Raw genomic sequence first — 21,565 nt, 5'->3', positions numbered from 1 at the left:
GCATTTGAGGGGCGGGTGGGCTGCATTGGGGGGGTGAGGCTGCATTTGACGGGGCGCTGGTGAGGCTGCATTTGACGGGGCGCTGGTGAGGCTGCATTTGACGGGGCGCTGGTGAGGCTGCATTTGACGGGGCCTGGTGAGGCTGCATTTGACGGCCCTGGTGAGGCTGCATTTGATGGGCCCTGGTGAGGCTGCATTTGATGGGGCCCTGGTGAGGCTGCATTTGATGGGGCCCTGGTGAGGCTGCATTGATGGGGCCCTGGTGAGGCTGCATGTGATGGGCGCTGTTGAGGCTGCATTTGATAGGGCGCTGTTGAGGCTGCATTTGATAGGGCGCTGTTGAGGCTGCATTTGATAGGGTGCTGTTGAGGCTGCATTTGATAGGGCGCTGTTGAGGCTGCATTTGATAGGGCGCTGTTGAGGCTGCATTTGATAGGGCGCTGTTGAGGCTGCATTTGATAGGGCGCTGGTGAGGCTGCATTTGATGGGCTCTGGTGAGGCTGCATTTGATGGGCAGGGCAAAGGGGGTGGAGCCAGGGGGCGGCAAAATGAGGTTTCGCCTAGGGTGTCAAAAATCCTTGCACCAGCCCTGACTATGAACAAAAATAGAGAAGAGGCCACTTCTGCATACTTCAAAAATAATCGCAGATAAGTCACCTTTGCTCCTGGATCCCGGGCGCGTATAGATCGAGCTGCGGCAAACGAGGCGGTCCCTCCTCCAATCAGAAGAAAGGGCACATGGGACGGCAATACACGCGGTGCATCTTTCGCTACTGAGGCTTCTAAAACCAAGAGTTAGAAAATTGTGAATGTAACAGAACAGTAAGCAAAAAATAAAAATAAAATAAAGTAAAAAAAAAAAAAAAAAAAAAAAAATGTACAGCGCTCCAGTCTCCTACCTTGTTTATCTACATCGGCTTTGGTGGGTTCTGCAAAAGACATAAAACAACAATAAAAAGAGTTACTCCAGATTTCTTCACACAATACTTTATATCTCATGCCGATTCCTCTAGTACAGTGATGGTGAACCTTGGCACCCCTGATATTTTGGAACTACATTTCCCATGATGCTCAATTACACTGCAGAGTGCATGAGCATCATGGGAAATGTAGTTCCAAAACATCTGGGGTGCCAAGGTTCGCCATCACTGCTCTATGGTAACTTACCTGTACTACTAACTGTACTTTCACTTTCCTCTATAATAAAAAAAAAGAAAAAAAAACATGACAAACAAATCAGGAAAAACAATAAACCTATATAGGAGTGTAAGCAGGGCCGCTGACAAGGCAGCACAGCTAGCCCTCCTGTACCGGGCCCGGACCCCCATTGGTTCAAAAGGGGGGGGGGGCCGGGCACCTGCTAAGCAGAAGGTCTGGCTGTACTGTCTTATTGTAGACATCAATCCTCTTCTGTCTCCCCTGCAGGGCTTTCAGCTTCTCCTCTTCTCCTCCCCCAGGCTACACTGCAGGGGGGAGGGGGATTGGTTCCAGCACATGCTCCCCTTCATCTGCCGTCCCCCCCCGTCCCCCCCCCCCCCGCAAGGCTTCCCTCCACTCTTCCAAAGCTGGCTGTGGGTAACAGGGGATGTTTAAGAATGCAGAGTGGGGTAAGGGGCCGGTAAATGTCATTTACTGGCCCCTTCCATTCCTGAATGAACACAGTGAGTAATCGGTACCAGTCACTCTTGTGTCCATTTGTCACTGAAGCATAGTAAGTAGGGTTGTACCGATACTAGGATCGGTATCAGTGTGCCGATACCGAGTATTTGCACAAGTATCGGTACTTGTGCAAATGCACCGATACCTGAAACCAATACTTACAGGCTCGGTCCTTTGAGCTATCGGTGGGTCTCCCAGTGTTAAAGAAGTCCGGTAACTGGAGCTGTCAAAAAAAAAAAAAAAAAAGCAGCCGGCAATGTTTATCAACAACATTGCTCAGCCACTGAAACACTAAAATAAAAAGAAGCATTGTTTCTTTTTGTATCTTTCTGTTTCTTCATCTGCAGATAAAAGGGGTGAACAAATGTTCCTCTGTTTAACCCCTTAATTTACTCTAATCAGCCTTAATTAACTCCCTATTCTGCTCCATTTAATTATTATTTTCCTGCTTTTTTTTTTTGTTTACGTCTATTTATAAACGATAAACAATTAAAACTTTTTTTTTTTTGTTTGCTTTGTAAGTGAATATTTTTACACATATATATTAACATATATTTACACATTTCACATTGAAAAAGCGCAAAATTAAAAAAAAAAAAAAAAATGTATTTCATTTGTAAAATAACTTTTTAATGCTTTTGTACCATTGCTGATAGCTGAAGTGAAAACAAAACCGTTGCGGTAGGTATCGGTAATTGGTATCGCGAGTACTAAAAAAAGAAAAGTATCGGTACGCGTGTAAAAAAAAAAATAAAAAATTGTATCGTTGCATCCCTAATAGTAAGCTGTGTTTACTATGCTTCGATTTGTGAATGAGCCGGAAGCCTTGGAGAGCTTCCTATTCATTCATCTGTACAGCTGAGGCTACAGAGAAAAGGGAATGATAAATTTATATTCTTAGTCACTTTCGGCCCAGGGGGCCCCTGTCAGGTAGGCTGTATGGGGTCCCCCCACCCCCCGTGATTTCTAACAGTCGGTCATAAGGGTAGGGTTCGCCTTAGCAGTGATAGAGAACCTTGGCACCCCCAGACGTTTTGGAACTACATTTCCCAAGATGCTCCACTACACTGCAGAGTGCAAGAGCATCATGGGAAATGTAGTTCCAAAACATCTGGGGTGCCAAGGTTCTCCATCACTGTACTATAGGCTTTAAATCAGACCTGAAGCCTTGTCACGTTAAATCAAAATGCTAAAAACTTACCACTAGTCTGTTTTATGGACTCAACTGTAGAGATCCTCTCATTGAATCGAGATTATCTCTGTGAAGTGTTCTGTACACCTAAGATAAGAAATAAAATAATAAAAATAATTTTAAAAAGCCATACACGTTACAATCTGATTGTACAATTTCCTTTAGTTCTGCCAACAACTATACTGGGACACTCCGATTGGGACACAGCGAGAGGACCTGACGCTCCTCCCAATATGTGACGTCAGAATCCGGAAGCGGCGAGGAATTCCGTCACCTTAATGGTTTGACGTAAGCAAGCCACTGCCGGCTTGAACGAGCGTCTGAGTAAAGCGATCTCGGTTCGATCGGATTGCTTTGGAGGTCAGGGGAGAGATCTGGAGTCTTAACAGACCTCAGATCTCTCCATAAAAAGGAGGACCTATAATGGCCCGTGCTGCCACTAGGGATGTCGTTCATCCCTTGTAATAGCAATAAAGTTGATTTAAAAAAAAAAAAAAAAAATTAAAGCTACAGCTTTACATTTTTTTTTAAAAACAAAATAAATTAAAAAAAAAAAAAAAAGTATTTTAAAGCACCCCTGTCCCCATCTCTTGCTCAGACGTAAAGACTAAACGCACGTCAGTCCCATCCGCACATGTAAACAGCGATCGCGCCACATCTGTGAGGTACCCCCGCGAACGTCAAAGCAAGAGCAAGAATTTTAGCGCCAGATCTCCCGTGTAACTTTAAACTGGTAATCTGTAAAAAAAAGGCTTGTAAAGTGTCGCCTACAGAGATTTATTTTATTTATTTTTAACAGAAGGAACCTACGGAGATTTTTAACAGCTTCAGCCCCGGATGATTTTACCCCCCTTCCTGACCAGAGCACTTTTTACGATTCGGCACTGCGTCGCTTTAACAATTGCGCGGTCGTGCGACGTTGCACCCAAACAAAATTGACGTCCTTCCCCCCCACAAATAGAGCTTTTTTTTGGTGGTATTTGATCGCCTCTGCGGTTTTTATTTTTTGCGCTATAAACGAAAAAAAAGAGACAATTTTGAAAAAAAAAAACACAATATTTTTTACTTTTTGCTATAATAAATATCCCCCGAAAATATATAAAAAAACAAATTTCTTCCTCAGTTTAGGCCGATACGTATTCTTCTACATATTTTTGGTAAAAAAAAAAAAAAAAAAAAAAAAAATCGCAATAAGCGTATATTGATTGGTTTGCGTAAAATTTTTAGCGTCTACAAAATAGGGGATAGTTTTATGGCATTTTTATTATTTTTTTTTTTTTACTAGTAATTTTGGAGAGCTGCGAATTTTATCGGGACTGCGACATTGTGGCGGACACATCGGACACTTTTGACACTATTTTGGGACCATTGTCATTTATACAGCGATCAGAGCTATAAAAATGCACTGATTACTGTGTAAATGACACTGGCAGGGAAGGGGTTAAACACTAGGGGGGCGATCAAGGAGTTAAGTGTGTCCTAGGGAGTGATTCTAATTGTAGGGGGGGGGGGGGGGGGGGCTACCACTGACATGACAGCGATCACCGCTCCCGATGACAGAGAGCGGTGATCCCTGTCATGTTGCTAGGCAGAACAGGGAAATGCCTTCGATTACCAAACAATTGGGTATTAATTAAATCGTGCGCATTAAAATTCATTAAACTTTTTTTTTTTGTTTAATTTGCATTTGAAAAACCGCTGCGCAAATATCACGCGGCATAAAAAAAATTGCAACACCCCACCATTGTACTCTTGAGCGATCGGATAAGTGGGAGGGGGCGAGGACATAAGCCATACTTTTGTCTTTGGTAGGAGATTCCCTTTAACCTCCCTCCCCCCACCCCAGTTATACAAGCAGTCCTGTTACTCACATATACTCCGCCCACCACCGTGACTCCTCCCACGAGGAGCCCATAGAAAAGACTTCCGGGCGGGGCAGGGTTCGCAGCATTTCCAGAATGTCTCAGTAGTTGCTTGTAAGGTGAAGACGAGTGCTCAAGTAAGGAACCTGCAACAAGAGGGACCGTCAGAAGAGGGCGCTGCACACCACTGACCGCATGTATTGGGATAATGCCAGCAGCAAGAATTACTACCCCATCCCCCCCCCCCACCGATGTCCATAGTATGAAGACTACCAAAGGTCATGTGCTACAGAACGTGCCGAATCCGGCCTACCAGACCTTATCAAGTGGCCCTCGCACCTCTCTTGCAGCTGTGGCACCCCCCCCCTCGTCTCTGCCGCCCCACCTTGTTGCAGCAGTAAGCAGCAGAGGGGTGGACAGAACTCCTCCTACAGATCCTGTGCAGCTCCTGAGAGACTCATCTCTGCCCCCCCCCCACCATATTTCTATGGCAGCAGCTACTCCTCCAGATCCTGCATTTTTCCTTGCAGCTGTGGAGAAGCGCGTCTCTGACCTCCTCCTGCACTTCTCTGTGCAGCCTCAGAGAGGCTCATCCCTGCCCCCCATCTCAGCGGTAAGCAGCAGAAGTCCTCCTACAGATCCTGCGCCTCCCTGTGCAGCCTTGGAGAGGCTAATCCCTGCGGTAAGCAGCAGAGAGGACAGAACTCCTTCTACAGATCCTGTGTTTCTCCTTGCAGCCGTGGAGAGACTCGTCTCAGGATTTGGCAGCAGAGAGGACAGAAGTCCTCCTACAGATCCTGTACTTCTCTGTGCAGCCTCGGAGAGGCTCATCACTGCACCCCCCATCTCTGCGGTAAGCAGAAGAGAGGACAGAACTCCTCCAACAGATCCTGCACCTCTGTGCAGCCTCGGAGAGGCTCATCTCTGCGGTAAGCAGCAAAGAGGACAAAACTCCTCCTACAGATCCTGTTTCTCCTTGGAGCCGTGGAGAGACTCGTCTCAGGATTATGGCAGCAGAGAGGACAGAACTCCTCCTCCGGATTCTGCACTTTTCTGTGCAGCCTGGGAGAGGCTCATCCCTTCCGCCCATCTCAGCGGTAAGCAGCTTAGAGGACAGAACTCCTCCTCCAGATCCCGTACCTCTCCTTACAGCCTCAGAGAGACTCGTCTCTGCCCACCCCCCACCTTGTCTCAGCAGCAGAGAGGACAGAACTCCTCCTCCAGATTTTTTGCTTCTCCAAGCGTTTTCGTTTTTTTACCTGCTGCCATTAAGGAGTTAATTTTGTATTCAGAGATACATTTTTTTTTTTGAAAGGGGAGGGGCAATTTGAAGAGATTTCCTCCTACTTCCTGTTGTGTCTGCTGGACAGGAAGTGAAGTGAATTCTCCCCCATGGGGACACAAGAAAATAAAAAAAAGATAATAATAATAATAATAATAATGATCCTTGGCTGGTCTGTAACCCTTTCCTGCTGGGGAAGGATTTGGCTTCCCATTGCCTTTAATGGAGAGAGGAGAGTGTCAGGTCACATGACCTCCCTGTAATGAGAACACCTGAAGGGTAAACCCTCAGCCAATAGGAATGAAGCTACGAGGAGCCCATTAGAAGGCCCCTAGGGGGGCAATGACATCCGGGACACTCACTGCTGGGGGCCCGCAGCCTTCTCTGGTTCTGTAAGCCGCCTCTGGCCGTCCTCAGCCCCAGCACCACTCTGCAGAGCGCCATCTCCCCCACCACACGTCGCGCCGCCACCGGCGTCCTTCCTCTACACGACTTCCTGTGCGTGGAGCGCCGGCCGCCATCTTTACTGAGGGCAAAATGCCCTCAGCTTCACGCTACACATTCCTCAAATCCGACATTAGCCCCCGAAAGGGGGGGCTGCAATATTATCGCAGACATGAGGGCGGTTGTACACGTTAGGCTGTGTTTTGAGCCTGGTTTATCGGGGGTAAGGAACACCCGTGCGTCGCCATTTTGACTGAGGGCAACTTGCCCTCACCGGCCCGCTTCATAATTAGTTTCAAAATAGGAAACCAGCCCCGAGCTGCGATGTTATCGGAGATAGGCGGAGAGCTTTATGGGTTAGATTGTGTTTTGAGCATGTTTTCTCGGTGTGAGGTCGGTATGAGTGCACGTGGGTCAGCCCGGAGGAGAGGAGTTCCCGGTCTGTGACATGCGGTGGTTGTATGGACGGGTGGTCGGCCGATGGTGCTCGGTGCGCTTCAGCAGGAAGATCGGCCATGGAGGGGCGGCGGGCGGTCGGCTGATCACTACCCCGATCTTCTATGTGAACGCCGCCCCCCACCTGGGACATGTCTACTCCGCCGTGCTGGGGGACACCCTGCACCGGTACACCGGACTGTGCGGGAAGGAGAGCAGGCTGAGTACCGGTGAGAAACTTCATCTCCCCCCACCCAATCAGATTAATGACCCCCCCCCTACTGTCCTCCTATCAGATCAATGACCCCCCTACTGTCCAATCAGATCAATGACCCCCCTACTGTCCAATCAGATCAATGACCCCCCCTACTGTCCAATCAGATCAATGACCCCCCTACTGTCCAATCAGATCAATGACCCCCCCTACTGTCCAATCAGATCAATGACCCCCCCTACTGTCCAATCAGATCAATGACCCCCCCTACTGTCCAATCAGATCAATGACCCCCCCTACTGTCCAATCAGATCAATGACCCCCCCTACTGTCCAATCAGATCAATGACCCCCCCTACTGTCCAATCAGATCAATGACCCCCCCCCCCTCCCTACTGTCCTCCAATCAGATCAATGACCCCCCCCCCCACTGTCCTCCAATCAGATCGATGACCCCCCCCCCCTGTCCTCCAATCAGAACAATGACCCCCCTACTGTCCTCCAATCAGATCAATGACCCCCCTACTGTCCTCCAATCAGATCAATGACCCCCCCCCCTACTGTCCTCCTATCAGATCAATGACCCCCCTACTGTCCAATCAGATCAATGACCCCCCTACTGTCCAATCAGATCAATGACCCCCCCTACTGTCCAATCAGATCAATGACCCCCCCCCCTCCCTACTGTCCTCCAATCAGATCAATGACCCCCCCCTACTGTCCTCCAATCAGATCAATGACCCCCCTACTGTCCAATCAGATCAATGACCCCCCTACTGTCCAATCAGATCAATGACCCCCCTACTGTCCAATCAAATCAATGACCCCCCCCCCTCCCTACTGTCCTCCAATCAGATCAATGACCCCCCCCCCCTACTGTCCTCCTATCAGATCAATGACCCCCCCCCCCCCTACTGTCCAATCAGATCAATGACCCCCCCTACTATCCAATCAGATCAATGACCCCCCCTCCCTACTGTCCTCCAATCAGATCGATGACCCCCCCCCCACTGTCCTGCAATCAGATCAACGATCCCCCCTACTGTCCTCCAATCAGATCAACGATCCCCCTACTGTCCTCCAATCAGATCAACGATCCCCCCTACTGTCCTCCAATCAGATCAACGATCCCCCTACTGTCCTCCAATCAGATCAACGATCCCCCCTACTGTCCTCCAATCAGATCAACGACCCCCCTACTGTCCTCCAATCAGATCAACGACCCCCCTACTGTCCTCCAATCAGATCAATGACCCCCCCCCTACTGTCCTCCAATCAGATCAATGACCCCCCCCTACTGTCCTCCAATCAGATCAATGACCCCCCCTACTCAGATTAACCCCCCCCTACTGTCCTCTAATCAGATCAATGACCTTCCTAATGTCCTCCAATCGGATCAATGACCCCCCCCCCCCTACTGTCCTCCAGTCGGATCAATGACCCCCCCCCCCCCCTACTGTCCTCCAGTCGGATCAATGACCCCCCCCCCCCCCTACTGTCCTTCAATCGAATCAATGACCCACCCCCCTCTACTGTCCTCCAATCGGATCAATGACCCACCCCCCTCTACTGTCCTCCAATCGGATCAATGACCCACCCCCCTCTACTGTCCTCCAAATTGGACAAATTGGATCAATGACCCCCCCCCCCCCACTGCCCTCCAATCATCTCAATGATGTTTGCTCCTATCAGGTCCATTTGTCCACCCAATCAGATCCCTGCTGTGCACAACCCCCCCATCAAATTAAATGTGTGCACCCCCACCCTCCTCCATCCCCATGGGATCCAAGTGTGCCCCCCCACCAATCACATCCAAGCTGTAGCCTCCCCCCATCCTGCCATCAAATTAAATGTGTGCCCCCCCTCCCACTTCATCCCCATGGGATCCAACTGTGCCCCCCACCACCAATCACATTCCCCATCAAATTAAATTTGTGCACCTCAAACGTTTCCAGGCTGTGCCCCCCTCCCCACAAATCGATCCGAGTTGTGGATCCACCACCCATATTACCCACATCCAAGCTGTAGTCCCCCCCCCCCCAACCCCCATCAAATTGAAACTTGGGCCACCCAATCTCCGCCCCCCCCCTCCCCTCCCATGGGATCCAAGCTGTGCCTCCTCCACAAATCGCATCCAAGCTGTAGCCGCCAACCCCCCCCCCCCCCATCAAATTACATTTGTGCACCCCAAACAAAAAAAAAAAAGCTGAACAGACATCACAAGCATTTGCTCAGCTGTCACAGTTATTGTATATTGTCTAATGTGTATTCCTAGGATCATAAGCTCCTTCTAGTGGCCATAAGGCAGTATTGTCCTGAAATACCTCAAGCTGGAAACTACTGTTTTATGGCCACTAGATGGAGCTAGGAAATATACTTGTGACCTTTTTTTTGGCAGGTACTGATGAACATGGCATCAAGGTACAGCAAGCTGCAGCTGCATTGGGTTTGAACCCGCCAGAGCTCTGTTCAAGGGTCTCCCAGCAATTCCGCACAATGTTCGATACGATGGGAACATCCTACACAGATTTTGTTCGTACGACAGAACCTCGCCACTCCCGGGCAGTGTGTCATTTCTGGAAGACGCTGGAGGAACGAGGATACATCTACAAGGGGACATACCAGGGCTGGTACTGTACTTCCGATGAGGCTTTTTTAAGTGAGGAGCAAACGACAGAGAGCACGAACTCCAACGGTGACAAAATACGCGTGTCCGTAGAAAGTGGACATCAGGTGAGGAAATCCAGTAAATTAGAACTATACTATATGGTGAGAAGTTTGTGGTCACCTGGCCATCACACCTATCTCTATGGCCATACATATGTGGACATCCCTACAAGTAATTGAGTTCAGGTCCGTTTAAGGCTTTCCACGTAGGGCCGCTGAAGGCCTTCCACGTAGGGCCGCTGAAGGCCTTCCACGTAGGGCCGCTGAAGTTCTTCCACGTAGGGCCGCTGAAGTTCTTCCACGTAGGGCCGCTGAAGTTCTTCCACGTAGGGCCGCTGAAGTTCTTCCACGTAGGGCCGCTGAAGTTCTTCCACGTAGGGCCGCTGAAGTTCTTCCACGTAGGGCCGCTGAAGTTCTTCCACGTAGGGCCGCTGAAGTTCTTCCACGTAGGGCCGCTGAAGTTCTTCCACGTAGGGCCGCTGAAGTTCTTCCACGTAGGGCCGCTGAGTTCTTCCACGTAGGGCCGCTGAAGTTCTTCCACGTAGGGCCGCTGAAGTTCTTCCACGTAGGGCCGCTGAAGTTCTTCCACGTAGGGCCGCTGAAGGCTTTCCACGTAGGGCCGCTGAAGGCTTTCCACGTAGGGCCGCTGAAGGCTTTCCACGTAGGGCCGCTGAAGGCTTTCCACGTAGGGCCGCTGAAGGCTTTCCACGTAGGTCCGCTGAAGGCCGTCGACGTAGGTCCGCTGAAGGCCGTCGACGTAGGTCAGGCGGGAGGATTCCCATGGAGCTTCTGGCGGGATCATTGTATGCTTGGTCTTCTCATCCCAACATAGGTACCTGACCTCACAAATACTTTTGGGGCTGAATGGGCGCACATTCTTACAGACACACTCCGAAATCTTGTGGAAATCCTTACCAGAAGAGTGGAGGATGTTATAAAGGGGGACAACTTCTTAATAATGTCTATGCTTCTGAAATGGAATGTCCAACAAGCTCATACAGGTGTGATGCTCAGGTGTTCACATACTCTTGGTTGATGTACTGCATTTGGCAGGTTTCCTAAGTTCTAAGCCCTAAAGATGGGTCATTATAGGAGCCCTGAAATGTGTTGGAATGTTTATGAAAAGGCAGGCCCTGAAATTCAGAGTGTCGGACACTCTTTAGAAAGTCTGTGCCGGCCACAAATTAATGTACTTGTTGGAAACGGGTAGTTGAATTAGTTGCACGGTGGGGGCTGCACTGAGGCCGGAGTTTCCATACTTCGGTGCCCCTATTCCACTGCACTGGTTGCTAGGATGCTGTCGGCTGTGTGGCTGACGGCATCCTAGCAACCAATAATGACTCAGCTGCAGGCCAGGAGATTCCTGTTGTACAAATACAGCCATTGCCAAATTAGGGTAATGACCCCACCCCCACCCCCCCTACATCCTGCCTCTTTGCTTTCACATAGCTGTCGCCTGGGGCATCTCCCGAGCCGGCAGCTGAATGGCGTCTAGAATGGGTCAAAGGTTGCTAGGAAGCCCCCATTCATGACCACTTCCCAGCACATAGATGCCCCACTCTGGCATTTGTTGCCATTCCATGAGCGCGTGTGAAATGTTGGGTATCTACTTGGTGTAACATAATTTTTTTTTTTTTTTATAATTTACCAAAAAATTGGGTTATATATTGTGTTTTTGTGCATTAGAATTTAAAAAGGTGTGTTTTTATTTTTTTTTTCCCCAAAAAAAATTGCATTTGAAAACGACTGCATATATACCACGAAACATAAAAAATTGCAACACCCACAATTTTTTTCTCTGAGGCCTCTGCCTAAAAAAATATATACAAAAGAATTGGGGTATATATTTTTTATTTTTTGTTTTTTATTTTAATCAAAGTGTATTTTTTTTTTTCCTTTCCCTCAAAAATTGTGTTTGAAAAATCTACTGCATAAATACCACGTAATATAACAAAATTGCAACACCCACCATTTTATTCTGTAGGGCCTCTGCTTAAAATATATACAAAAACATTGGGGCATATATTGTTTTTTTTTTTTTTTTTATTATTATTATTATTTTTTTTTTTATTTTAATCAAAGTGGTTTTTTTTTTTTTTTTTTTTTTTTTATTTCCCCCCCCCCCCCAAAAAAAAAAACATTGTGTTTGCAAAGCCACTGCTCAAATAACATGTCACATAAAAAAACTGCAACACTCACCATTTTATTCCCTAGGGTCTCTGCTAAAAAGTGTATAATGAAAAATGTAAACTGAGTGCCAGAAAAAGCCTGGTCTTTATGTGGTTAAGGTGGTCACTATTTAATCTTCATTTTTTTTTTTTTTTTTTTCATCCTAGGTACACTGGATGAGTGAAGAGAATTACATGTTCCGTCTATCTTCTCTACGACCTAACCTCCTAAAGTGGCTTCAGACAGACCCTATCCACCCTGCCCCGTTTCTCCGATAGTGCAGAAGTGGCTGGAAGAGGACCTCCCAGATCTCTCCGTGTCCCGACAGAGCAACCGCGTGTCCTGGGGTATCCGGTGCCTTCTGACCCGACTCATACTATTTATGTGTGGCTGGACGCGCTCATCAACTACCTAACCGTGGCCAAATACCCAGATCCCAGTTACTCTCCGTGGGGCCCATCAACGCATCTGCTTGGGAAAGACATTTTGCGCTTCCACGCCGTATACTGGCCGGCCTTTTTGCTAGCTGCCGGTCTGCCCCCTCCTGCAAAGCTCCTCATCCATTCTCATTGGACGTGTCAAGGCGTGAAGATGTCGAAGAGCCTCCAGAACGTGATTGACCCCACCGAATGTATTGGACTTTACGGCAGAGATGGACTCCGCTATTTCCTACTTCGTAACGGTTCCCCCGAACGCGACTGCGACTTCAACCACAATTCTGTCCGTAACCTACTCAACTCTGCTCTCGCCGATGCTCTTGGTGGACTATTGAACCGCTCCACTGCGCCCAGTATGAATCCTGAGCAGTCATGGCCGCGTTACCAGTGCACGAGCGTGCCGATATCGGCCAAAGATCAGTTGGAGACCCTACTTGGAGCTTTACGAGGACTTCCCCAACTAGTAGACCAGTACATGACCACCTTCCAGGTGCACAAAGCCTTGGAGGCAATCGACAGCGGCGTGCGCTCTTCTAATGCGTTCCTCCAAAGTCAGGCTCCATGGAAGCTGTCCAAGGGAACAGAAGAAGACCAGGCATGGGGACGTTGTGTTCTTTACCTCACCCTCGAAGCCTTGAGGCTTTATGGCACCCTCCTGCAGCCTGCGGTTCCTGGCCTGGCCCAGACCATCCTTGATCGGCTTGGTGTTGGCCATGATTATAGAACACTTAAAGGGAACCCTTTCTTTGCAGCGACTCGGGGCGAGAACTGCGGCTTCCAAGGGCAGAAATTAGGCCCCGACCGTGGCCTGCTATATCACAGACTGCTAGATCAAGAAGAACACGGGCTTAACAAAGATCAAACGCCACATTGAAACGGATGTACGTGAATTTAAAGGTCGCCCCCACTAACAGCTGTTGCAGTGAAACGGCCTCTAGGGGGAGCTGTTATTTCAACAGGCCGTTTAATAACAGCCTCTAGGGGAAGCTGCTATTCTGACAGGCCTTTTCAAAATTGTCTTTTTGTTCACATTGGTGTGCATACCAAGGAGAGAAGAATGTTGCTGCTCCTGCTAATGATGAGTGCATAGATAGAAGGCACAGAGCTGATGGGAGCGGCTCTGTACCTTGTGATCTCTGTGATGGCCTACTGGAGAGTCCACCCCTTCCTCCCTCAACAGAGTTATGCCCCGTACACACGGTCGGACTTTGTTCGGACATTCCGACAACAAAATCCTAGGATTTTTCCGACAGATGTTGGCTCAAACTTGTCTTGCATACACACGGTCACACAAAGTTGTCGGAAAATCCGATCGTTCTGAACGCGGTGACGTAAAACACGTACGTCGGGACCTATAAACGGGGCAGTGGCCAATAGCTTTCATCTCTTTATTTATTCTGAGCATGCGTGGCACTTTGTCCGTCGGATTTGTGTACACATGATCAGAATTTCCGACAACGGATTTTGTTGTCGGAAAATTTTATCTCCTGCTCTCAAACTTTGTGTGTCGGAAAATCCGATGGAAAATGTCCGATGGAGCCCACACACAGTCGGAATTTCCGACAACACGCTCCGATCGGACATTTTCCATCGGAAAATCCGACCGTGTGTACGGGGCATAAGAGGAAGGAGGACGATTTAATGAATATATCCATTGATTAAAGTGTTACCTCACCTTTTTTCATTTTATTTTTTTTCGAAAAGGTGAACTAACATCCAACCCCCGAAATCCCCCCCACCCCCCAAATAGGGTCCCTATTGTACTTACCTCAGGTGAAGCTGAACTATCATTGGCCACGCAGCCAGGCAAGCCCTTCTCTGTGCAGCGCTTCCAGGACAGACCAGAGCATTTCATTGTGCAGGTGCCGACCAGTCAGAATTGATATGATCAATCCTAGAAGCGCTGCACATAGAGGAGAGAGAAGAGCAAGGTTTCTAATCCCTGGGCCAACTACATGGTATATATATATATATATATATATATATATATATATATATATATATATATATATTTAAAAATTATAATTTATTAGGATTGGTGCCGATACCGAGTATTTGCACAAGTATCAGCACTCGTGCAAATGCACTGATACCTGAAACCGACACTTTCAGGCTCAGTTCTTTGAGCTGTCAGTGGGGTCTCCTCTGTTCACTGCTGAAGTGTTAAAGAAGTCCGGTAATTGGAGCTGTCAAAAAAAAAAAAAAAAAGCAACCCGCAATGTTTATTAACAACATTGCTCAGCCCCTGAAACACTAAAATTAAAAGAAACATTGTTTCTTTTTGTATCTTTTCTGTTTACCTGCAGATCAAAGGGATGAACAACTGTTCCTCTGTTTAGCCCCTTATCAACCCTTAATTTACTCTAAACAGCCTTAATTAACCCCCTATTCTCCTCCATTTAATTATTATTTTCCTGCTTTTTTTTTTTTTTTTTGTTCGTCTATTTTATAAACAATGAAACTTTTTTTTTGTTTGCTTAGTGAATATTTTTACACATCTATATTAACATATTTAGACATTTCACATTGAAAAAGCACAAGATTAAAAAAAAAAAAAAAAAAAAAATAGATTGCATTTGTAAATAATTTTTCAGTGCTTTGTACCATTGCTGACAGCTGAGTAGGTTGCGGTAGGTATCGGTAATTGGTATCGGCGAAAAAAAACAAAAAAGTATCGGTACTCGTACAAAAAAAATGGTATCTGTTCATCCCTACTATTTACATACTATACTATAATAGTGTATATATGCTATTATGTAATATATATATATATATATATATATATATATTATATATATATATATATATATATATATATATATATATATATATATATATATTAGGTTGTTGTTGCCACTATGCAGTCCTGGTTTATTTATTTTTTTACACTTTCACAGTGAACTAACACTTTTTTAGGTGTATCCATGACATCTAGTCCTTGCCCACAATGCGGTTTCACGATTGTTTGACTGACAATTACCTTTTTTTTTTTTTTTTAGGCTCCATTCACACTTATACGACTCCAAAGTTACACGAATTTGGAGTACAACTTTGGATGGGTGTGACGTGGATGCGACTTTGGCTTTGACCAATGCTAATGGACAGATGTTGCACAACTTTCGCATGTATAGGATTCGGGTGCGACTTTTGAGGGTTTACGTTGACTTCTATGGCCTTTAAAGCGGAGTTCCACACAAGAATGGAACTTCCGCTTTTCGGAACCCCCCCCCCCGGTGTCACATTTCGCACCTTTCAGGGGGGAGGGGGGTGCAGATACCTGTCTAAGACAGGTATTTGCACCCACTTCCGGCATAGACTCCCACGGGAGTCTACGCCTCTTCCTGTCCCTCCGCGCTGTCTCCTGGGAAACACACGGGTCCCAGGAGATAGCGGGGACCAGTTACGACGCGCAGCGCAACTCGCGCATGCGCAGTAGGGAACCGGGAAGTGAAGCCGCAACGCTTCACTTCCTGATTCCCTCACCTAGGATGGCGGCGGCTGCCGAGAGTCGAGCGATTTATCGGCGTCCCCTGCCGACATCGCTGGACCCTGGGACAGGTAAGTGGCCATGTATTAAAACTCAGCAGCTGCAGTATTTGTAGCTGCTGGCTTTTAAAAATTTTTTTTTTTTGGGTGGACTCCCTCTTTAAGTCGCATGAAAGTTGGACCAAAGTAGCGCAGGAAACTTTTCGCACACATTTGAATGGCTGTCATTGAAAAACCATGGGGGGTGTTTTAGTGTCAAAAGTTTCAGGACAGTACGTACCTGTACACAAGTGGTTGGAAAAAAAAACCCCCCCCTCTTGTCCAGCCTCTCCCTTTAATGCCCATCCTTGGGAATCCGCGATTTCTCCAGGCCCATCATTTCTCTACCTTGCGGCAGGATAACCGCTTTCGGGCATCGCACTTTTTTTTTTTTAATTATCGGACAGCTGGCCATCCATATCGGCATTAATGGAGCCCACTGGTTCCTTTCGTGTAAACAGAAAAGTCAGTTCTACTACCCATACAACACTTAGCAGAGCTCCCAGGTGGTGGATCCACAGTCGCTGGTTGAGTAGAGTAATGTAGAAAAAAAAAATGATCCGCACCCCGGTTGTTGCTCTTAAAATGTCTTCAATTTATTGAATAGCCACAGTAAACAAACGCAGATTAGGTCAGTTGACGCATTTCAGCCTATAAGGCCTTAAAAAGGATCGTTTTTTATTTTTTAAAAATAATCACTTTAAAAAAAAAAAAAAAAAAATTTGGGTACAGTTGGGCGCATTACCAAGTGATTGTCAGTCAACCTATCACAGCACTGAAAACTGAATAATGGCCTGGACAGGAAGGGAATGTGATGTGGTTAAAAAAAAATTTAATTATTTTATTTGTTTGCTCTGACCAACCAATAAAGTCTGTTCACAGCCGGTATAACGTTTTTCTTTACAACCGTTGAGATCAGATCTCGGACATGAAGAGGGAATTGTTGGCGATGGTCAGCCGATTCCAGGACCAAGGAGCAATAAGTGCAACTGTTGTGTAGAATTGCAAAGCATTACAAAGAGGCTAAAAAAAAATGTAATAAACCAACATGGCTGCCTACAGTTGTGCTCATAAGTTTACATACCCTGGCAGAATTTACGATTTCTTGGCCATTTTTCAGAGAATATGAATGATAACACAAAAACTTTTCTTCACTCATGGTTAGTGTTTGGCTGAAGCCATTTATTATCAATCAATTGTGTTTTTACTCTTTTTAAATCATAATGGCAACAGAAACTACCCAAATGACCCTGATTGAAAGTTTACATACCCTGGTGATTTCGGCCTGATAACATGTACACAAGTTGACACAAAGGGGTTTGAATGGCTATTAAAGGTAACCATCCTCACCTGTGATCTGTTTGCTTGTAATTAGTGTGTGTGTATAAAAGGTCAATGAGTTTTCTGGACTCCTGACAGACCCTTGCATCTTTCATCCAGTGCTGCACTGACATTTCTGGATTCTGAGTCATGGGGAAAGCAAAAGAATTGTCAAAGGATCTGCGGGAATAAGGTAGCTGAACTGTATAAAACAGGAAAAGGGATATAAAATATATCCAAGGAACTGAGAATGCCAATCATTAGTGTTCAAACTCTAATCAAGAAGTGGAAAATTAGGGGTTTTGTTGATAATGTGGTATACACATTACCCCCCCCCCCCCCCTACACACAACCCCCTCCTGCATACATTACCACCCTCCCTGTACACACAGCCCCCTCCTGCATACATTACCCCCCTCCTTGTAGACACAGCCCCCTCCTGCATACATTACCCCCCTCCTTGTACACACAGCCCCCTCCTGCATACATTACCCCCCCTCCTTGTACACACAGCCCCCTCCTGCACACATTACCCCCCTCCTTGCACACACAGCCCCCTCCTGCATACATTACCCCCCCTCCTTGTACACACAGCCCCCTCCTGCACACATTACCCCCCTCCTTGCACACACAGCCCCCTCCTGCATACATTACCCCCCCTCCTTGTACACACAGCCCCCTCCTGCATACATTACCCCCTCCTTGTACACACAGCCCCCTCCTGCACACATTACCCCCCTCCTGGTACACACAGCCCCCTCCTGCATACATTACCTCCCCTCCTTGTACACACAGCCCCCTCCTGCATACATTACCTCCCCTCCTTGTACACACAGCCCCCTCCTGCATACATTACCTCCCCTCCTTGTACACACAGCCCCCTCCTGCATACATTACCTCCCCTCCTTGTACACACAGCCCCCTCCTGCACACATTACCCCCCCCTCCTTGTACACACAGCCCCCTCCTGCACACATTACCCCCCCCCCTCCTTGTACACACAGCCCCCTCCTGCATACATTACCCCCCCTCCTTGTACACACAGCCCCCTCCTGCATACATTACCTCCCCTCCTTGTACACACAGGCCCCCTCCTGCATACATTACCTCCCCTCCTTGTACACACAGCCCCCTCCTGCATACATTACCTCCCCTCCTGTACACACAGCCCCCTCCTGCACACATTACCCCCCCCCCCTCCTTGTACACACAGCCCCCTCCTGCATACATTACCCCCCTCCTTGTACACACAGCCCCCTCCTGCATACATTACCTCCCCTCCTTGTACACACAGCCCCCTCCTGCATACATTACCTCCCTCCTTGTACACACAGCCCCCTCCTGCACACATTACCCCCCCCCCTCCTTGTACACACAGCCCCCTCCTGCACACATTACCCCCCCCCCCTCCTTGTACACACAGCCCCCTCCTGCATACATTACCCCCCCTCCCTGTACACACAGCCCCCTCCTGCAGTACCATCATCATTGCACTAGACTTGAAGCTGCCGCCAATGTGACATTGGAGCGCAGGACAAAGCCCATTGTTGCGGGATGCCGCTGTCATTGCGGAATGCCCCAGTGCTGCCATTCACCCAGAACTCCCATCCCGGTGTTGTGCCGAGAATTAGGAATAATAATAATAATAATAATAATGACTGTGGGGAGAATTTCCAGTGTTCAATAAATAATATTAAATAATAGGCGGGGATAATAATGAAGACGTAGGAGGGGTAAGAATAAATTAGACACATTAATATGAAGGGATAATAATGATGACGTGTGTATAGTATAGATATCTATATATAGATAAATATCTATGTGTGTGTGTGTGTGAAATATATATATATATATATATATATATATATATATATATATATATCACACACACACACACACAACACACACACACACACACACACACACACACACACACACATATATATATATATATATATATATATATATAGATAGAAGGAGTAATAATATTGTACCACATATATATTTTATAAGGAGTGATAATACATACATATATATTTGTGTGGATGGACTAATATATTGTACAGGGGACGCGCACGGGGGCGGGGGACGGTAAAAGGATGTTTAGCATTCGGGGGGAGTAGGAGGAGCGGCAGTGCAGAGGGCTGGAGAGGCGGAGTTCCGATCTCAGCCGAGAAACAGGGGGAACAGATTTCGACGGGGAAGCCATTCTCGGCACAACACCGGCCTACCGACCATCGTACCGATCTACAACACCCCCGACAATGTCACCGATCCGGGACCCAGCGAGGCGACCAGGACCGGGAGAGGGTTATTCGGGGACCCGACAGCATCCTCCCTGACCACCTACCCCCCCCGACCAACCCCACCTACTCATCACCCCCACCCGCTGATCGGCCAACCATGGGCCCCACCGACCCTCCAACACCACCGGAGGTGAGATCTCATCCTAAATATACAAGGACTATTATGTCTTTTTATTTTATTTTTAATATTTTTACATTTTTTTTAAAATGTATTTTAATATATATACATTTTTTAAATTTTTTTTTTCCATTTTATTTATTATTATTATTTTTATATTATTATTATTATTATTTTTCTTTTTTTTTTTTTTTCTCTTTTATTATTATGAACAAAAAGCACAAAACATGTTCCCCCACGTGGCGCTGAGATCTATAAATCCCACGTTGGTCACTCAGAGCCATATAATATACAAGTACCGGTTTAGGTGCAAAGACTGTTTTATTTATTTTATTATATTATATTTTTTTAATTATATTTTATTTATAATTTTGCTTTTATATTTATAATGGGATCTTTATTCTTTTTATTTATATCATCAGATTATTGTTATCCGCAGCCTTGGACTCTCCGAATCCCCATCCTCCGAGGGGGGAGGGGACAGAGCCCGTCCAATCCTCCTATTTGTATGTATTTTTCTTAATTCTGTTTTATTTACAACATCAGATTATTGTTCTCTGCCAACATCTGAGTCCCATCCATCGAGGGGGGGGGGGGGGAGAGCATGCCCAATTTTTTTTTTTTTTATTTGTATTTTTTTTTTTTTATTTACATCGTCTGATTATTGTTATCTGCATCTTTGGACCATCCGAGTCCCATCCACAGAGGGGGGGGATTTTATTTTTTATATATATATATATATATTTTTATATATATATATATATATATATATATATATATATATATATATATATATATATATATATATATATATATTATTATCATCATTATTATATATTTATATATATTTTTTTCATCATCTGGTTATTGTTCTCTGCAGCCTGCTACGTTTTTTAATAAGGACATTGATATATGGGAGGGGGGGGGGGGGGGGACTCTAAAGGGGACCCTGATGTAAGTAGACTCTGATTGGGACTTTGATGAAAGGGGGGGGGGGCCCTGATGTAAGGGGGAGGGATTCTGATGGGGACCCTGATGTAAGGGAGGGATTCTGATGGGGACCCTGATGTAAGGGAGGGGATTCTGATGGGGGACCCTGATGTAAGGGAGGGGATTCTGATGGGGACCCTGTTGTAAGGGGGGGGATTCTGATGGGGACCCTGATGTAAGGGGGGGGATTCTGATGGGGACCCTGATGTAAGGGGGGGGATTCTGATGGGGACCCTGATGTAAGGGGGGGGATTCTGATGGGGACCCTGATGTAAGGGGGGGGATTCTGATGGGGACCCTGATGTAAGGGGGGGGATTCTGATGGGGACCCTGATGTAAGGGGGGGGATTCTGATGTAAGGGGGGGGATTCTGATGGGGGACCCTGATGTAAGGGGGGGGATTCTGATGGGGACCCTGATGTAAGGGAGGGATTCTGATGGGGACCCTGATGTAAGGGGGGGGGGATTCTGATAGGGACCCTGATGTAAGGGGGGGGGATTCTGATAGGGACCCTGATGTAGGGGGGGATTCTGATGGGGACCCTGATGTAGGGGGGGGTTCTGATGGGGACCCTGATGAGGCCCCTGATGTAAGGGGGGATTCTGATGGGGCCCCTGATAAAGGGGCGGGATCTGATAAGGGCCCTGATGTAAGGGGGGGATTCTGATGGGGCCCCTGATGTAAGAGGGGGATTCTGATGGGGCCCCGGATGTAAGAGGGGGGATTCTGATGGGGCCCCGGATGTAAGAGGGGGGGATTCTGATGGGGCCCCTGATGTAAGAGGGGGGATGGGGCCCCTGATGTAAGGGGGGGGGGGGGGGGGATTCTGATGGGGACCCTGAAATTGGTAAATTTAACTCATTTGTTTAAAAAAAACTGATTTGTTTTTCAGATGCAAATTATTATTATTATTATACAGGAAAAGGTTGAAAGTAGATTCTACTT

General features: G+C 47.0%; 2 protein-coding genes across 2 annotated transcripts in view; one reads left to right on the top strand and one right to left on the bottom strand.

Moving 5' to 3' along the window:
• Positions 1-6,516, bottom strand: part of LOC141108725 (apoptosis-inducing factor 1, mitochondrial-like) — a gene marked incomplete in the record, with an annotated part of 18,890 nt that extends 12,374 nt beyond the window's left edge. Inside the window, 8 exon segments of the mRNA XM_073600611.1 lie at positions 658-782; positions 900-929; positions 1,168-1,197; positions 2,861-2,914; positions 2,917-2,938; positions 4,723-4,859; positions 6,358-6,447; positions 6,450-6,516. Coding sequence (XP_073456712.1) covers positions 658-782; positions 900-929; positions 1,168-1,197; positions 2,861-2,914; positions 2,917-2,938; positions 4,723-4,859; positions 6,358-6,447; positions 6,450-6,516 — 555 coding nt within the window.
• A 106-nt stretch (positions 6,517-6,622) lies between these two features.
• MARS2 (methionyl-tRNA synthetase 2, mitochondrial) lies at positions 6,623-15,135 on the top strand. Its single transcript, XM_073600612.1, is given in 5 exon segments — positions 6,623-7,104; positions 9,486-9,820; positions 12,091-12,190; positions 12,193-12,270; positions 12,273-15,135. Coding segments are annotated over 5 exon segments (1,692 nt in total). The 5' UTR covers positions 6,623-6,887; the 3' UTR covers positions 13,235-15,135.
• The last annotated feature ends 6,430 nt before the right edge of the window (positions 15,136-21,565 follow it).

Source organism: Aquarana catesbeiana, linkage group LG09 (assembly GCF_042186555.1).
Source record: "Aquarana catesbeiana isolate 2022-GZ linkage group LG09, ASM4218655v1, whole genome shotgun sequence".
NCBI classification, from domain to species: domain Eukaryota; kingdom Metazoa; phylum Chordata; class Amphibia; order Anura; family Ranidae; genus Aquarana; species Aquarana catesbeiana.
Note: the sequence above shows the minus strand (reverse complement) of the source record. Positions and strands in the feature narration are given on the sequence as shown.